General features: G+C 35.1%; 2 protein-coding genes across 2 annotated transcripts; both read right to left on the bottom strand.

Moving 5' to 3' along the window:
* Window positions 1–5,284: 5,284 nt before the first annotated feature.
* Window positions 5,285–10,434, bottom strand: LOC111897604 (uncharacterized). Its single transcript, XM_023893561.3, has 11 exons — window positions 10,299–10,434; window positions 9,796–9,921; window positions 8,889–9,061; window positions 8,391–8,794; window positions 7,998–8,052; window positions 7,477–7,814; window positions 6,653–7,065; window positions 6,270–6,432; window positions 5,994–6,155; window positions 5,805–5,893; window positions 5,285–5,647 (listed from the first exon to the last, which is right to left on the bottom strand). Exons 2-11 carry the CDS (start codon window positions 9,906–9,908, stop codon window positions 5,497–5,499), a joined length of 2,061 nt encoding a protein of 686 aa, XP_023749329.1. The 5' UTR covers window positions 9,909–9,921; window positions 10,299–10,434; the 3' UTR covers window positions 5,285–5,496.
* Window positions 10,435–14,049: 3,615 nt separating this feature from the next.
* LOC111897621 (uncharacterized) lies at window positions 14,050–17,085 on the bottom strand. Its single transcript, XM_052771799.1, has 7 exons — window positions 17,026–17,085; window positions 16,299–16,622; window positions 15,479–16,195; window positions 15,274–15,369; window positions 15,071–15,167; window positions 14,451–14,966; window positions 14,050–14,363 (listed from the first exon to the last, which is right to left on the bottom strand). The coding sequence occupies exons 1-7, from the start codon at window positions 17,083–17,085 to the stop codon at window positions 14,050–14,052; spliced, it is 2,124 nt and encodes a 707-aa protein (XP_052627759.1).
* Window positions 17,086–19,507: the final 2,422 nt, after the last annotated feature.

Here is a 19,507-nt window from a genome sequence, read left to right as displayed (position 1 = left end):
GATAGTCTAATTGGTTTAGATTAACAATGAGCATAATTTAACATTATTTTTTAATATGTATTTATATATTTTAAGACAGTTTCTCTTGTTTAAACATTTTGAAATTTCAAATTTATCATACAAGTCATTATGGTTTGTCGAACAAAAACTGTATTCATTTTGTATGAAAAGAAAAGATAAAGAGAAAATGATGTGTAACTATGTATAGAGAATGATTATGAGGAGATATATATATAAATAAAAAATTAGATATAGAGAACCTTTTGAAAAATAAAAATTAAAAAATTCTCTAATTATTTCACAGGTTCAACAACTCTCCGTCATATTTAGTTGCAATTTGTCGCATCCTTCAAGCATCATGCGCAGAATACCTCCGAATGATCATGCGGTTGGAGAAATTATTGCACATCTTTGTTCTCTATCTTCCCTTCCAACAGTTGAGCTTTACGTTCTTCATTAGCTTGGAAAATGTGTAACTTTTGTTCTTGGTATCGTTGTCTCTGTTCTACCTCTTTGTTGGTTGTAGTGTTGATGCCGACAATTCCATTGACGGGATCAAATATTTCATTTTGTGTTGACGATGTCGATGTTGCTTTTTTCCTTTCCTTTTCTCTGAGGTGGTGAGTTTTCAACATTAAACGACTGTTGTTGTTAGGGGAATCCACGAGGATACTGTGCATCAGAAGATGTTAAGCATTGGATAAAGATGTTTTTGTTCGCTTTAAAGAAAGAGGTGGGAGTCTTCACCAACTTTTTTAACCAGTGTCCATTTCGCGTGGTCTTTCAACCACACCCAAGATTTTTCATGAGGAAAAGCTTTTTGGTTACTTGTAACATCCTAGAAAACTTCCCAGGGGGTCATCCATCCCTGGATTGCTCTCGCTCGGGCACCCAAAGTGGACAATATTATGACACGTGTCAGAGGGGGATGTTACATTACTAGTCCTCCAATACTCACTTTGTGTATCTTTTAATACATCAACCTCAGATCTCCCGCTAGCCAGACTGATCGTCCTACAGTTGTAGATGTCATTGAAATCGTTATATTTCTTTTGCATGTCTTTCTATTTTGAGTTTACCTGGTGCCATGACTGATCTGAACCTCCCAGTTCTAGAACCCGATCCCAAAATGCATCCAACCTTTGTTAATTTTCGTGTTGATTATCTTTGTAAACATCGACATATGCATTAGCCAAAGACAACTCTTCACGTTCCACCCATTTCTTTGAATTATTGGCGCTTTGTATAGTTGTGTTTTTTCTCAACAACGGGTTCAACTCACCATCTTCTTCGTTTTTTTCGGGAGTCGAATCATCACTAGAACTGTCATATTCTACGTTCGAAGCATCACGGAATTGGAAAATCTTGGGATTGGGTTTTTGGAACCCTTTGAGAAAACTGATTACATGGATTATAACCCTGATTTTCCTCTAAAAGCCTAAATATGTTGTAAGATTGTTGCACCGAGTAATATTGTTGTGGATAATTTTGGTTTTGTTGGTAGTTTTGGTATTGTTGATAGTTTTGGTTGTGAAATTTTGGAGAAAAAATGGAATATCTTAACTTGAACCGCCTTATGTAGATTTACGTATTTGGCTAGAACTGGCTTGTTTAGCTTTGTCTCGAAAATCCATTGAAGGTAACTGAAGAAATTAAGTAAAGTGGAAAGTTTTTCAGAGAACTGAGTGTAATATGTTGATAAATGATACATGTTTTGGCATTGTTTATATAAATGTTTTGATATTGTTTCTAAAGGAAAAAATGTTGCAAAGATTCCCGTCCCGCAAGAAAAAGAAAGCATCTAATTGTAACATCCATAAAATTCAAGCCAATTTAAAACTTTTTTTAACAAATTAAAAACCATTGATTATTACATCAAAATTGTTTCATATCAGAGTTCCCAAAAATCATGATCATAAATCGAGGAAGTGTACGATCACGCCTTCGTCTTCTCGCGGTCATCCGTTGTACCTGAAACAATAATCGATAAATGTAAGCTCAAAGGCTTAGTGAGTTACCCCCCAAAATACTCATACAAACAACAATACACATACAATAACAAACAGCATACTATGAGTCCAATCATCCATCGGGATGGAATACCCCAGGGCCCTCAACCATCGGGTTGGAATACCAACATACTATGGGTCCAGTCAACCATCAGGTTGGAATACCCCAGGCCCTCAACCATCGGGTTGGCATGCCCACCTACTACGAGTCCAATCATCCTCAGGATGGAATACTCTCAGCCCACAACCATCGGGTTGGAATTCCCACACACAATACATATATACTGATACTATGGGTCCAATCATCCATCGGGATGGAATACCCCAGGCCCCTCAACCATTGGGTTGGAATGACAACATACTATGGGTCCAATCAACCATCGGGTTGGAATACCTACCTACTACGAGTCCAATCATCCTCAGGATGGAATACTCTTGGCCCACAACCATCGGGTTGGAATGCCCACAACTAGTCAAACATGTGCACCTATATCAGATAATCATATAACAGTCTATAGAGATAACATATTAGGGTTCTATCATCCTCGGGATGGAATACCCTCATCTACCAATTAATCATGTGCACATATAACATGTAATCTCCTACCAGCATATAGACAGTCAGACCAAACTACAAGTCACTAAGCATAACCATCATATCTACCAGGATATCGATCTAACATCTCATAACAGTAACTAATCTGAATAATAATGCAAAGGGTCGGCCTTGGTGCCTTAGACCCTTGAGTATAGTGAGGATAACTCACCTCGCAATGTCGCTCTGAACTGAAGAATCAAACTCTGAATCGTTAGCTCACCAAAAATCCCGAACTATCCAAATAACGAATATTAAGTCAATAAATGGGAATACTAATTGACCAAGAGTCCTTCAACCAATCATATTCAAAACTGGCCCAAAACACCATTATCCAGAAAGCCCAACAAGGCCTAAGTCCAATTAGTCCGAAAGTGGCCCAATCCCAAAGCCCAACTCTCAAAAGCCCAACATGGGGTCGTGCGTTGGGCGTACCCCTCTGGTACGCGGGGCGTACTCCGTCTCGCGTTGACTAAAAACGGGTCCATTGACTCAGTACACAGGGCATACATGAGTCTGTGCCAAAACTCTCATAAGTGCTTAATGGCTTAAGCACTTAAGCCCATATTTCAGATCCATCGACTAAAAGTGTCTTAGAACCATAAAGTCTTGAACTTTATCACTTTGGACGTCCAGAAAGCTCTTAATCCATGGTCTTAATCCATTAAGACATTTCTACTACATGCATGGGACATCTTAAGCCATTGGGACATCATTTTTATCACTTAGGACCCTTTCTTAGGTCCAAAAGGACAGCTTATTTCATCCAAATCATATCATGCACCAATTTGGGGACTTTGGGACAAAAAATGGTTCCTTAAAGCTAAAATGGCAAGATCTATAACATACATGCATAAAGTTTGAAGTTTTGTACCTTTTGGAGCTTCTAAGGCACCAAACAATTTCAGATCTACAAACTTGTTCTCCTTCTCCAACTCCGTGATGCAACACCTTCTTTTCCAACTACTCAAAATACACTCTATAAGCTCACACACTCAAGGAAAGGATTAGGGTTTGGGGAAAACGACTCTAAATAATGGAGGCTGAGGTAAGGGAGTGTTATGAGCTCATAAGGTTTTTTATATAGCACTCAAACCCTAAATATCAGGGTTTCCTTTTGACATGGGTACGCCCAGCGTACTAGGGCACGCCTAGTACGCTCAACATACCCTTATGTACGCACAACGTATTCCTCCTGGTCCCAAAATTACAACTTAGCCCTTAGGCTTTTCATGACTCTACCCTTCCATCCCTAGGGACTATAAATGACAAATCTTAGGATGTTACACTGATTCTCACATGCATGCAGAAATATCATGGGTTCACCAACCCGCTTATTGTCTTCACTCCTCCAAGCTGTTCAACTCGCCAGCGAACGGTATCATAAAATGTTGGTACCACCTTAACCAAAACTCGAGCCTGTTCACAACGCCATCCCCCTAATTGAAACTATTGTTTCACTAATTTGTTTGAACTTACAAAAAAAATTGGTTCATATTCACATGCATTTTGGATTCAATTATCTGGACAATCAACATTTAGTTATTAATAAATGTATTTTAAATTTTATAAATTGTATATATAGTTAATTTTTAAAAAGAAACATGTTACTTTATCAATAATATTTTCAAAAATATATATATATAAACAAATATTATCAAATAGATGTAATAATAATAATAATAATAATAATAATAATAATCATCATCATCATCATCATCATCATCATCATCATCATCATCATCATCATGGCAAACCATAATAATAGTAAATTATTCTTCATATTTGCAATGACACATTAATAAAATCTTTAAAATCCTCCATTATCATCATAAATTTTATAGGGCCCATTATAAAATGCTATAGGGCACTCTGAAATGGCCACAATATCCGTATTTTGGTCATTTCGTATGGTATAACGAAATAGGCATCCATGAAGTATATATTTTTATAAATGAAACATATAACATTTACCAATCTAATGATATTTTTATAAATTCGCCTACATTTCTATTAAAAACACAATAAACCTATAAATAAAATAACCAATAAAATTTATAAATCCCCATCTAACATTGTTATTTCTCTTCCAATTAATACTGACATAAAATGTTTCACCTAACAGCTTATCCAACAACTATATAAAAAGATAAAAAAACAATATTAGAATTCACACAAGTCAATCACTTTTCAATTTATTATCAAAAATATCTATTAGGCTAATAAGTCCGAAAAAGAGCGATTATTTGCGACCCCTTTTGATATTGCGAATATGAAGAATGTTATTGTTTCTTTCTCAATACAATCCCTATTGTCGGACCAAATTATTCGGACTTATGTTGTGGTGAATCATTTTTACATAAGATGTTTGACTATATTTAATATTACATGGTTCAAATCAAAACTATTAATAAATTCCTATAATTGAGATTTTAGGTGTTCCAAAAGCCATCAAGAAACCGAAGAGAAGAGAGAGTTGTAGGTTGATGTCATTTTGTGTCACGACACATAGGAAAGTCATGGAATTCAATAACTTTATGCAAAATTGTTGTTAATTTATTGTATGTTTGTGTTAGAACTCACATCTTCGATTATGTCTTTAGATATCAACACAACCACAATTAGAGAGAAGTACATCTTAACTAGTATAGTTTATAAACCATCAACCAACAGAAAGAAAGAAAGAAACTCACTCCTTGTTTATAAAAGTTGAAGAGAGATTTCCCGGGTCTAAAAGACAATCTCATATTCATATAATGTCATGAAACATCAATGGAGGACTCATACATCATCTTTTGTCCATCCCATAAACAAAAAATGGAAAATAGTTTCAAAAATCATCCCCCACAACACCACAAAAATTCATTCGTAAATGTTAACTTCATTGGTTTGTTAGTCTTCCTTGAGCTTATTGACATACTTGAGAAAAGCGCGTGCAGGATTATCCCTTGGTGCTGCACGTACACGGGTTGACCTCCTTAGTGCAGCCTCTTCTTCCATTTGAATCATGTGTGCCTCCTTTGATTTCTTCTGCATTTCACTCCTGCAATCAATTTTTTTAATGATGTTATAGCAGCATACTTTCATTTATTTGTACATTATAGCATCTAGACATTGTACTTTGAAAAATCAACCCGATTATAGCACTATACTTTCAAATTTTTTTCTTATTAAAGCATTTGATTGTATTTTGAACTTACGATATTTTCTTGTAACGTTTCTCCAACTGCTTTTTAAGAGCCCTTTCTCGCTCACCCTTTTCGTTTAGAGACCCCATCAAAGATTCAAGCTGTGTATAATAACAAGAAAAGTCGATAAATAAATAAATATATATAGCCAAAAGTTTGTAGGTATGAATCAATAATCTATGAGGAGTCAATAGTCAATACCTGTGTTTTAGTGGCATAGTAGCCCCATTGTTTGTGATCACAACTTTCAACAAATATCCTCGACTCCTTGCGGAAAAACCAGTACCTGTTATAATCCCTATCTTTACCTAACGGATTTGTGCGTATATATCTCTTCTCAATTTCCCTATCCAGAAATTCTTTCTGCAAATAGAATAAACAAATTAAAATTATATCCAAAACGGATTTGTTCCTTGTCATATAAAGACCTTCTGTATATAGAAACACACACACACACACAGAGGAAAGAGGCCTTACCCTCTGCTCTATATTTGCTATATCATTTGTTTCTTTTTTCTCAACATCAGTTGATTTCTTTGACCCCTTTCCATTTGATACTTTAATACTTGCTGTTGTGGAATCTGTATCCACCTTTGACTTTTTCACATCCTTCTCAGATGTCTTCTCTTGCTTCTTCCCACTGCAGACCAATAATATAACCATGAAAACTCAAAATTAACCTTCTACTCAGAAATTTGACCATCAACCACAAGATTTCTAGGGCTATTTTCGATGAGAAGGGCATTCACGTCTTTTGCACAGACGAGTGAGAAAAATGCATGCCAAATGCAGTATAACTTGTTATGTGATGCCATGTATAACAAATAGGGCCAAAAAAAGAAAAAAAATATATATGGAACCTGTTTTCAGATATGTGTTTTTTCAGAGTGGGTGAAGTTTTCTCCAGTTTCTTTGCAACATTTCCATTTTGATCATTCGAGTTGTTTCCAACAGAATCGTTATGCTCCTTTGCGTTTAAAGCAGCTTTTGCCAATTCCTTTTTCTCTCTTCTCTTTTTATTTTCTTCAATGGCTTCACCTCGTTTTTTGGACGCGAGTTCATGTCTCTCTTCAATATACTCATCCAGCTTTTCTCTCATTACGTCTGTTGCCATGACTTGAGCAACCAATTCAATAAAGATGTTGATCTTAGCTTGAATGTCTAAAAGACTGTAATGCCCCCGTTTTATAGTAGGTATGTGAGTCGATAATTCATCATTGCTAATTAGTTCCAGAAAATCACACAAGTAATCCGTCCATGTGACCAAAGAAATCTGTATCAAATGATAAAAATCGGTTATTCACACAGCATGAGTTCAAAAGAACAATATCAGTTTCATAAAAAAAAAATAATAAGAGGTCAAATGTATTATCACATCCTACTTCCATTTCTTTCAATTGTTTTCTTATCAAGGCACTGTAGTTTGAAAAATCTACCACAAACCACATTGTACTTCCATTTTTTTCTCATTAGGACATTATTCTATGAAACATCTACCCAATTATAAGTTATAACAGTAAAAACTACTTTGTATCTAATTAGGTAGATTTTTCAAAGTACAATGTTGTAACATGTATAAATGAAAGTAGAATGCTACAATAAACACATCAATGAAAGTACGTTGTTAGTTTTTGCAATCAATAAGGAAATAAAAAAAAATTTACAAAGCAAATGAATTATGAACCTTTAGCTTCCGTTTTTTCTTCTGTAAAGCTATAAAATAATCCCCATCATCCTTTATAAGTAAGCGAAGAAGAGCAGAGTGGGACTCCACAATCAGGAGTATATTGCTGTTGTCTTTATGGCAGATGGCATTTTCAAAATCATCCAATGAAAATGGTGATAAGTTCAAGAATTTACTATAAGAAGAACAGAAATCCCAAACCATCAAAAGATCACCAACACATTCCATTGGGACATTGAATTCTGGATTTGGTTGAGGGCGTGGTGTAAAGACAGGATCATCTGCAGCAGGTTTCACCAATAAATCATCGATCGGATATTTGATTGGCTCAATGTTTTCTGTAATGTTCAGATTACAAAAACATCAGAAATCAGTAAGGTTGGATGAGAAGGGCATTCACGTCTTTTGCACATTCTTGGGTACAAAGGTTGATGGCACTTTCACTTGCCAAAAAATATCTTAAACAATATGCAAGAAGACTAAAACATGATCTAAAAGGAAAAGACATTAAAAGACTATACCTGGTTTTGCATCATCATTGGGTTTCTTTCGCTTATGTTCTCCATTGTTTTCCTCCTGAACAAAACCATGGAACTAATGAATTACTTCAAAGAACAAGATTCCATTTAGCATTAAGAAGTACATAAATAAAAATGGGTAGTATTTAAGAAATCACATTCTTTCAAGAATGATCTACAAAACAAACAGCTTTCCTTCCTAGCAATGGAATGAACAATTCCATTCCTTCCCCATTTCCATCATACCAAACACCACCCAAAAGGTTGTAATTTGTAAAGCCTTTTTGGGTGTGACAAAAACTTATAAATTTTTGGGACCCACAAAATGAAAATGTTCAATGAACAAAGCAAGCAAGACCTTCAACATTTGAAACCAACAAGTAGTTACCTACTTACCTTGTCTTTTTTAGGAAGTTTCCTCTTTGGTGAAAGTTTGATTATCAATTCTTCCGGAAGATTAGTAGAGATCCCATATTTCACTGCCAACTTATCATGAAGCACCCAAGGAACACTTCTAACTGTAGACTCTCTAATAAAAGACTTCAAAACATCTCTACTAAATGGCAATTTTTTCTTAATCAAATCTTCTCCACTCACCACAGCATTTTCAGTTACTTTCTTATCTTTATCAAGCCATGCTACATGGTATTGTGTCTTTTCAACCTCCTCTTCAATTACTTTTACTATTTTGCATGGATATATTCGATTGTTCTTCCTCCCGTATATTTCAGTACCCTCCAACAAACGTTCTTGCAACTTTGCAGAAATGGTAATGACAAGCTCTTTTAAAGGAAGCATGCCTGCAAACAGCACAATTTGAGGGTAAAATAACTTGTGAAAAGTAGATAAAAAATCAGAATAACGTATACAAAAAAGGTTAGGAAGAGTAATTACTGAATTGAACATCACGTAACACAGGCTCCATGAGTTCTTTAGGGAACTGTTGAACCTTCTCATTGGCTTGTTTTTCAGAAACCAAAGCCTCTTCATATGTCAAATTGCTCTTCCCAGTGCTCTTGCATGTCCAAACTCTTTGGCGATAGAGATTTATCCGTTTTAAGTATTCACTGGTATGCACAAAGACCAAGTTTTTTTTATTAATAATGAAAAGATTATATGAGCATGCTTTTTTCAACACCAAGATTATGTAAAAACCAACATGTCTTCATGTTTATCACTCACATTCGTATACATACCCTCCATCGTTGCAAATTTATAGGCGTGAAAGAAAAAGAGTATAGTTTTCTATTACTCAAGGAAAAAGATTGTTACTAATTAACTATTTGAACTAAAGAAATATGACAAGAAAAAAAATTGGGGCTAAAAGTTGTGAATAGTTTAAGAATATGGTAGGTTAATACTGACTGATTTTGGAATATTTGGAGTAGCATTGATGGAGCTACATGGAAGCCAGGAATACCCTACAAGTTGTAATGCTTTGTAATGTAAAAAAAATAGAAATAAAAAACAAAAATGTTGTTGCAGTGCATCCCTGAATCTTTTTTTTTTATTTTTTTTTATTTTGGGAGTGGGTAGTTGATTGAAAATGCTGGATCCTACTGACATTTTTCTTGGATATGAAACTAGAATCCACAGGCTTGTTGAAGTTTGTTTTTTCTAATTGTATCACATATGTTTTAGATCTATAAAAAAATGTGATAGATCAATTGACCATAAAGATGAAAACACGTATCTTTTTCCAAAAGGTAAATAGAACTGTAGAAATCAGATGGGACAAAAATGGAAAGACGTGAAAAAAACAAGCTATTAAAGGAGGAAAAAGAAGAAATTAGGAAGGTACCGATAATCGCGAAAAATCTCTTTGGTAAATCGAACTTGGAACACCAGCTCCTCAGGCTTCAAATCATCAGGTTTTTCCAAAATAGGGAACGGTTTCCTTCTATATAACGGCATTTCACCAACTCAGCTGCATAAACAAACATTCATAACATGCATCAACAGATTACACCTGTGAAAAAAAAAACCCAAAAGCCACGCACCATTTCTAAACCCTAAAACGCTGTTTTTTTTCTCGGTGGGTTTTACGAAAGAACCCCACAAACAAGAAATTAGCAAAAATGACTTGACTTATACTCAACTGGTGAATGATGATACAAGTCACAGCATAATCACTTTATAAGAGGTAAAAACCCCAACCAAACAAATCGAAAAGGAAATTTGATTGAAATCATGAAAATGCTAACATGTTATTTGCAATTCCCGCCACAATTTGATTCAATCTCGCACATAATTCGTTAGGTAAAGCAGTAAATACTGTAGGTGGAGTGAATTCAAGAGATTTACCAGGGATTAGTAGCTTCGATTGTTGAGAGAAAAGTAAGAGAGAAGAGACAGGCGGTGGATTTTGACGTGTTGGGCGTTGGCAAGGAGAGGGGGTTCTCTCTACGCACCTGGTCTCTTGAGACTTCCCTTGTTCTCGGGAGCCAAATATTAAACGGATCTCATTTTAAAACAAGTCCCTCATCTTCCAAAATAAGATAAATAACCCCCTTCTCTTTTTTAAACAAGCCCTTTGTCTTCCAAAGAAATACAATGTGCCTTCTTTCAAAATAAGACAAATACTAGTCATCCACATCATGCCACTAATTTTTCAATTGTGACATATCAGCTTTGCAATGACTATTTATGTAGCAATCATCTTTCAAAAGTGGTCCCTAGTGCCACATCAACAATTACTTTATATATATATATATATATATATATATATATATATATATATATATATATAGAGAGAGAGAGAGAGAGAGAGAAAGAGAGAGAAGAAGAATCATTTGAGAACTTATAAATTCCCGAGAACCCGAGAACTAAGTAAGGACCATCATATCAAAATAATAAAAGGTTGGGATGTTTTATGGCAGTTTTGTAATAATTAAAGAAAATGACGCGGGGGTATACGATTGAAATAAATCACTGGGCATTTTAGGGATAAGATAATTCATATCCCCCATATACCTTTCTCTCAAACCCACGATCTTCCTCATCCCCCAACGACGTTCTTCTTTGATGCTCTCCCCAAATCAGCATTTATCTGGCTCTATTCATCATCCCAAACCCTCTGTTGTTTTCACTTCTCACCGATCCTTTTTTCCCACGCCATACATGTTGATTTTTCACTCAAAATCTAGATCTAGCACTGTCATATGAAATCCATGGGCGCCTTCGCCTATCAGCACTCTGTAATCTCTTAATTGCGAGTAGTTAAATCCATGGATCAACGTTCCGACCTAGAAATCCAATGTTGCATCTTCCATTATCGATTATGAAGTTATTTTATCTTGCAATCAACAACGATTTTTTTGATATCCCTGTAATTGTTCATACACGATTTACATCTTGTCCTCACACCTCATGGCGACCTTGCAAGTTCCTTCAATCGTTTTCGGTCTTTCGTGAATCAGGTAATCAAATGAACAATGCATCTTATCCTCTTCTGTTTTCCATAGTATAGCGTCATGATGTGTTTAACCTTTCCTCATACGAAAAATTATATAAAGACCTGTCACAGAATCGAGTGAGGAACATTGGAAAACAAGATTACTGACTCAAACTCCACCCCACCTCCATTGGAGAAAAGGAATCGGATGTTTTACTTTCATTTTCTTCCATCATATGAACATCACGTGAAGTTTGAATCATTAAAATCCATATTGCTTCCCTGTTTTTATAGAAAGTGCGATGTTACTGTTATTGTAATCATAAAATATTCAAAAATGAAGTATCAAATGAGTACTAATGGAAATCTTCGACTTTTGTTAGATTTTGATTCTAATCAAGTCTGTTATTCATCCCTCTCGTTGTTTCATTGATCCGTGCACACAACCTGTTTGATAAAGTGTCACAGTGTTATTTCATTTAAGTTGTTGTCCCTGGAAGAGATGTATGATGTAATCCATTATTTTGGCAGGTGTAACCCCAAAGATATTATGTTACAACCTAAAAGAGATCCTCCAACAGTATGTTTGGAAGAACTACTTTCTGAAAAGAGATTTTGCTTGCTTATCATATGTGACATGTTAGCCAAAAATTTGGGGAGATAGCTTTTTGTACAATCATTTCAGATGAACAAGTAAAGGGTTATGGTACAAGACTGATGAATCATCTAAAGCAACATGCTCGAGATATGGATGGGCTTACTCATTTTCTCACATATGTAGACAATAATATTGTTGGTTATTTTAATAAACAGGTTAAGCAACTTTTACCTGTTTTCTCATCATTTAGTGTTACTAATTAAAAGTTAAAACACCTTCTTATTCGTTTGTAATCCATTGTTTTTTTTAAATATACTTTGGTTTTTTTTTTGTTAGGTTGTATCGAAACCGGGACCCACAGTGAAGAGGATCTCGGGGATCAGTATACTTGACAACAATGGTTTGAATCTTGTATTGGTATTTTTAACTTCAGTTCTTACCTCTTTCATTTACTTATACATATTCTGAATGTATAATTTTACCATTTTAATATGCCAAATAGTGCCATAATTCCATTATTCATGTTACACCCTTCATCATTCACATATCAAGTTAATTTTTGCAACTCGGTTATGGTTTTTATGAGTTTATGTTTGTTATGTACAAATGGAAAATGAAAATAACATGATACCCAAGTTTGATAATCGGAAAAAAAAAAAAAAAACTATTTCATCCCCGAATAAATATTTTCACTAGATTTATTTTGTAAAATTTAGAAGTCGAGATGTTTAATAGATTGGTTGATTTATTAAGTTAAAATAATGAATCGGTTGTTTGATTCATTGATCCGTACACACAACCTGTTTGACTAGATCTAGCTGCAGCAAGAAGTGCAAGGATAAAGCATGCCAAGCTCAATATATTAAACCAAATCCAGGTAAAAGAAACCTTTTACTGCAGTTTTTTGGAATCTTATGAACCCAACCTATGAGAATTTAATAATTTATATTATGATATTTTGGTGGATATCTCTGTATGTGATTTGTTATAATATTTTAGTAATTAACTGGAAGCAAGACTATTATCACACCCCCAAACCAAGGATGGCGGAAACGTCCGGGGGTGGAGGACTTCATGTATAGTATCACAACAACGTGTATAATAGTGCTCAAAGTAAATACAACCATCATAAATATAATTGAAAAAGTTACACCAAAGTATATGTTTACATGATTCAAATCAATTACATTATGATACAAAATGAACTGTTTAACGATTTATCATCCCATTCTCGAAACGCTGTTGATTTCCTGTTACACTGAATTCCTGAGAATACAAGTAGTTTTGAAAAGTGTCAACACAAAGGTTGGTGAGTTCATAAGCTTTTGACAGTAAGAGTTTGAAAATCGGTCTTTGTAAAGAGATGTATGTTACCAAGAAAAATTCAATGTTTTCCTTATAAAAGTTATGTGGTCCTAAATACCAGGATCGAAAATGAACAAATATTTGTCATACTTAAAGATATAAATGTGGTTTTAAATTGGCGTAAAACCCTTTCTGATTTGAGAAAAATCCCGTAATGAATGATGTGTAGTCTTAAATACCAAGACTGAAAATATACCATAATATCTGTAATTATTGATATAAAAAGTGATTTTAAATTGACATAAAACCCCTTTTGATTTATGAAAATCCCCGTAAACTTTATGTGTTGTTAACTCCCTATGTGAGCCGCTATAACCATACTAATGACTGAATGAACCTGCCACGACGTTTCTCAGGCGTCGCGAAACTGAAATGACACTTGTCACCACAGACCTGTCGGTCTAGCTGTTGCATGCAGCTCAGGTGTCGGGTGTCAAACCCAATATAGATCTATATACAACTATCACGTTCTCCCTCCATGAGACTCTGATTATAACTACCAGGGATTTAGATGCCGCACTCGGCAGGGGCGGACGCAGGAATTAGTAATAGGGGTTGCACAATTTTTTTCCCGTCACACATAATATAAAACATTAAAAAAAATAAAAAAAATTCCGTTCAAACATAATATAAAACATCTATTCATCTAATACATTTTTTTTCTGGTTAAACATAATATAACAACGATATACTAGAATTTACATTTGTCCTCTTCGTGCAGACATCTTTTGAAACCGCTCCATTACTTTTTCATTCTCAACTTTCGCAAGTGCTTCGGTCTCGACATTACACAGCAATGCGTCGTTCAAAAAATCATCGCCAATTTTGTTACGCAAGTCGGTCTTCAAGAGCTTCATCTTTAAAAAACATATTTCTACACTTGCGGTCGCTACAGGTAATATCAAAGCCAACTTTAATAGCTTGTAAACCAAAGGATAAGATCGATGCTTCCCCGTATTAACCATCAAACGAGAAAGGTCGGAAATTCCTTTCAAACTAGCGAAGCGCTCATCTTTGATGCAAGAGTGATAAAATATCTCAAGTTATCCTTCAAGGTCTATCATATCTGAATCATCAAAGTCATACTTGTATAACTTACCCAACTTCAATAACTTTGATTTGTCAAATTGTGCAAATGAATCACAAAGGCTCAAAGCATCCATGTATTCTAGTAATTGGGTGCTTGTTTCACTAAATCGATCCCGATATTCTGTAAGTTGCATATCTACCACCGTGTTGAAGATTTCAACCTCAAAATGAAACCTATTAGTCTTTGTAGTCCTATGGTTTCTCGCACCAATATACAACTCTTCCATATCCAAAGTATCAATTTCGCGTGTTTCACAAAAAGAGGATACTTTTGGCAAAATGCTAGCAAACCCTATGTTTCTAAAAGATTGCAATGCCTCCATTGTCCCTCTAACCATCGAAGCCGCTTCTAAAATGTCTAGATCTTTTCTTTGAAGTTGCTTTGACAATGTACCCATGAGGTGTAAAATGTCATACATCATATGTAAGTAAAACACAAACTCATATGATTTAAAATATGCTAAGATTCCAGATGCTTGTTGATGGTTTGCCAATGACCCTCCCTCCTCTTTCACAAAATCTAAAACTACAAGAACATCCGCAAATAACTTCATCAAACTTGTGAGTGTGTTGAAATGTGAACCCCATCTTGTTTCTCCCGCTCAAACAAGTGTAGTCTCTTGATTTAACCCTCTTCTGGTTTCAAGTTCACCACTACACAAGCCTTTTTGTACCCTTTCTCTTGCTTGCTCTCGTAGTAAGTCTTTTCTTTTACACGATGCACAAACTACATTAACCACCAACGAAATTTGCTCAAAAAAGTCACTAACACCATCATGCTTCTTTGCTACAGCCATAACTACTAATTGAAGTTGGTGTGCAAAGCAATGTACATAAAAAGCTGTGTCATTCTCTTGTAATATCAAAGCTTTCAAACCATTGAATTCCCCTCGCATATTGCTAGCCCCATCATAACCTTGTCCTCTTATCTATTAAAATTTAATTCAATTAATATATATATATATATATATATATATATATATATATATATATATATTAATTAAATTGAAATAACAAAAAAACTAAAGAATAAATTACCTGACTAAAACTCAACTTATTACTTGTAAGTACTTTATTTATGGCGTTTTTGAGTGTCAAAGAAGACGTATCCTTCACGTGCACTAGACCTATGAATCTTTCTTTCACAAAGCCAAGAGTATCGACATAACGCAAAACAATAGCCATTTGTTCCTTTTTTGAAACATCACTAGATTCATCAACTAGTAAAGCAAAAACATCTTGACCAATCTCTTCACGAATACTCAAAAGTACTTCTTGTGCAAAACATTGCACAAGTTCTTTTTGAATTTTAGGGGAAATTAGTTGATTGTTTTTTGGAGCATTTTCTAAAGTATTGTTGAAAATATCTTCACTAGTCTCTCGAATGGCTTTTAACACTTCAATGTATAGCCCTCTATTTTCCGAGTTAACCGACTCGTCATGACCACGAAACTGTAAACCGGTTTTCAATAAAAGTCTAACAACAATAACAGAAACACGTAATCGAGCTTTATATTTGTGATCTTCTGCTTCGGTTTGCCTCCTAAAGACTACATTGATAGCTTGTTTTTCCCTCATTAAAAACTCACACTTTTCTTTTGCTTGGTTGTGAAAACTATCAATACCACCCACATGAGTCCAAAATACATCTTTTTTATTCCAAGTATCAAAACCTTGAGAAACAAATGCATCTCTCCCTCCTTTTTGTCCCATGAGTTCCCCACACAAATAACAATATAAACAATATGCATTATCCTTTTTCACACTATATTCCAACCAATCAAAGTCATCAAACCATGAAGGAACGAATCTTCTAAATCTATCACCTATTTTTTTTAGGAAACTTATGTGCCCTTACTTGACACGGTCCTTGAAGCAAATATGCTCTTCTTACATCATCTCTTATATTTGGTTTGTAACTTGTAATCAATGGCCTATCCGCCGGGTCCTTTGGAAGATCCTTCAAGTCAACATTATCATTAGGTTGGTTAGAGCATTGTGTTTGTGGAGTTGCATTAGAAACCGAAGGGATTGATTGATTGGTGATTGGTGTTTGTGGAGTTGCATTAGGATTAGAAACGGAAGGCATTGATTGATTGGTGATTGGTATTTGGGAACATTCTTCACCACTTTCATTAGGATTAGGTCTTTGTCTATTGGTAAAAAAACCACTTAGTTTAACCTATAAAAACATAACAATGACTTCAATAAAACAACTTGCTTTCACCTAATCAAACAATAAATTCAATAAAAACATAACAATTACACCTAATCAAACAATGACTTCAATAAAACAAGTTGGTTTCACCTAATCAAACAATAAATTAAATAAAACATATCAATTTCACCTAATCAAACAATCAATTCAATAAAACAAGTTGCTTTCACCTAATCAAACAATAAATTCAATAAAACATATCAATTTCACATAATCAAACAATCAATTCAATAAAAAACATAGCAATATAACCTAAGCAAACAATATAACTTTAACAAAACAAATCAATTTCACCCAAGTCAATCACTAACTTCAAAAACACATCAATTTCAAATATCTTAATGAATTGGTAATTGGTAAAACTTACTTGCTTCATTGTGAAATCGATCAAGACATCAAGTATTGTGAATTTGATCCATGAAACCATTGAAATCGATCAAGCCTCGGCCCTCAAGGTCGATTGATCGATTGAATTTTGGGGCCAAAAGTCGATACTCATGGTCGTGCGTGCCTACTGCTTCGACCTTCCCTTCGTGCGTCGCCTCTATTCTTCGATCGTGTGTGTGTGTGTGTTTTTTTCCTTTCAACCGATGGATGGATTATAATTTCACAATTAGGATTATTGGGCTATCTTTTTTACAAGCAATTAGCCCAATTGCTAATTTATCAAATTAAGTTTCATTTGGGTTTTAGGGCTTTAGACAATTGGACTAACTACAACTTAATAAAACATTTGGCTCGTTATTATTTTTTTTCGTTCGGTAATTCCCGAAAGAGTGACAATATTTTTTTATGTACTTGCACAATTTTTTTAGTAGGTGCACGATTTTTTTTACGTAGTGGCACAATAGGTAAAAATTAAAAAAAAATTTCTACTTCGTACGCGGAAGCTAGGTGTTGCCGGTGCCACACCGGGCACCTAGCTAGGACCGCCCATGGCACTCGGACGTACGGAAAGAGATTGTCTCACAATTTAGGTTAACAAGTTTACGTGTGGTGTGCGTGAGTGTAAAACCTTTTTATGTGGGAATAAAACCTTCCGAATTGTGTTTGTTGTGTTAATGGAAACATAAACCATACCTATTATAGTTTATCCAAAACGTTTGTAATGTATAAGAACTCTTTTATGAAAAACGCATTTGTGTTATGAATCCATAAACTATGCTTATTGTAGCTTAATATACGTGTTCTAAATGGATGAATAATCTTATCATGAATGACTAGGTTTCAGTTTATGATGATAAACTAGCAAGAAAACACATTCAATATTTAGAACTTATTGTTATACACTTTGCTCAACATAATACAAAGTGTTATGAAAGTTATAAGTTGTTAACTAATTATTAACCTTTCTGCGCTGTTTTAGAAAAGTCGTAGAAAATTCATACGAAGTCGAAAACTAAATCCGTAAATTCTGAGAGTTCCCAAAATGTGTCTAGTTTACTCATAATTTTTATAATGATTTTTAATGACCTCCAACTTGAGTGAAAAAGTCCATAATCACAGACTGGTCCGGATTGGTGTTTGAAATGATAGGCAGTTTTGTAAAAATCACCATAAATTGTAGAAAAATCGTATGGAGATGTGCAAGTAGTCATTTTAAAGCTAAGAACTGGAACTAAATGCACCTACAACATTTTTGAAAACAAATATGTTTAAGTTGCCCAAAACAGTTCGTGAATGGAGTCCAACTTTTCTGATGAAAGTTGTTAGAAAAGTTTAGTTATATTCTTGGTGTTTTAACATGTATTTCCCCCCCTCCCCCCCCCCCCCCCCCTAAAAACTTAAGAAAACATGAAAATATAAGGGTATGAACTCACCTTATGTGATTTCAGAAGATGAGTGTTGGAGATGAGAAGTGTTCAACTCAAGAACACTTGAAGATTGCTTGAAGATTCAAGAACCTAGCACAATTTATGATGGAAATTTGTGTAAGAATCAATGATTTGAGTACAAGGAAATGTATTAATCATGAGAAAGGTGATAAATCTTACCACAAATGAGAGAAAAATTGATGATCATCCCTTGAATCTCGAATTTGAGGGAGAGAATTTGAGAGAAAAGTGGGTTTGATCTTTGGTAGAAATGAGAGAAGTGGGTGAGAATGAGGAGAGAGAGAGAGAGAGAGAGAGAGAGAGAGAGAAAGAAAGTTGTTCCAACTCTAAAACGTGGGAGAGGCTGAAAATTGAGTGGGAGAGGACTATGAAGTGACTAGGGATGGTGGGGATGTGTGTGGGTTAGTCATGGAGTGGGTGTGGTGGTTGCTTGTGTCATAAATCAAAGATAAGTCAACACTCCACCTTAAATATTCACCCACTAGATTTTATTCTTAAATAAATATTTTCATAAAAAAAATGATTAAATTATGAATATTTAGGGTCTTATATGTTAAAATATGATTTCTGGAGAAAATCTAACGTTAAAATAATTAAAAACAGGCTTAAAACAGAGAAATGATCGAAAACCGGGTGAAAGATGGTGAAATCCGAAGTCAGGAGGGGGCCTCGGTCTCAGCAGCTTTAGAACCGGAGGGAGGGCTTGGTCGCTGAAGTGAATCCGAAGGGAAGGGACTGCGGTCCGAAGAGAAGCTCGCTGCGGGGGGCCTTGGTTCCGGATTCGGCGCTGCGGCTCGCTGGCTGCGATCGGCTTGCTGCGACTCGCTGACTGCGGTCTCCTTGGTTGCGGCTTCAGATGGCTACTCATGGGGACTCCGGTCCTCCCCTTTTGACCTCGGTTCTAGAAGGGTATGGCCCCTATAGAGAGGCTTCGGCCCTAAGAGGCTTATTTCCAATGAATCTTCCCTTTTCGAGTGGTTTTTCACCAAGTCGACTGTCGGAATGCCCCAAAAG

Source organism: Lactuca sativa, chromosome 5 (genome assembly GCF_002870075.4).
Source record: "Lactuca sativa cultivar Salinas chromosome 5, Lsat_Salinas_v11, whole genome shotgun sequence".
Taxonomy (NCBI): Eukaryota; Viridiplantae; Streptophyta; class Magnoliopsida; order Asterales; family Asteraceae; genus Lactuca; species Lactuca sativa.
The sequence above is the reverse complement of the archived record's forward strand: the minus strand, read 5'-3'. Positions and strand labels throughout refer to the sequence as shown.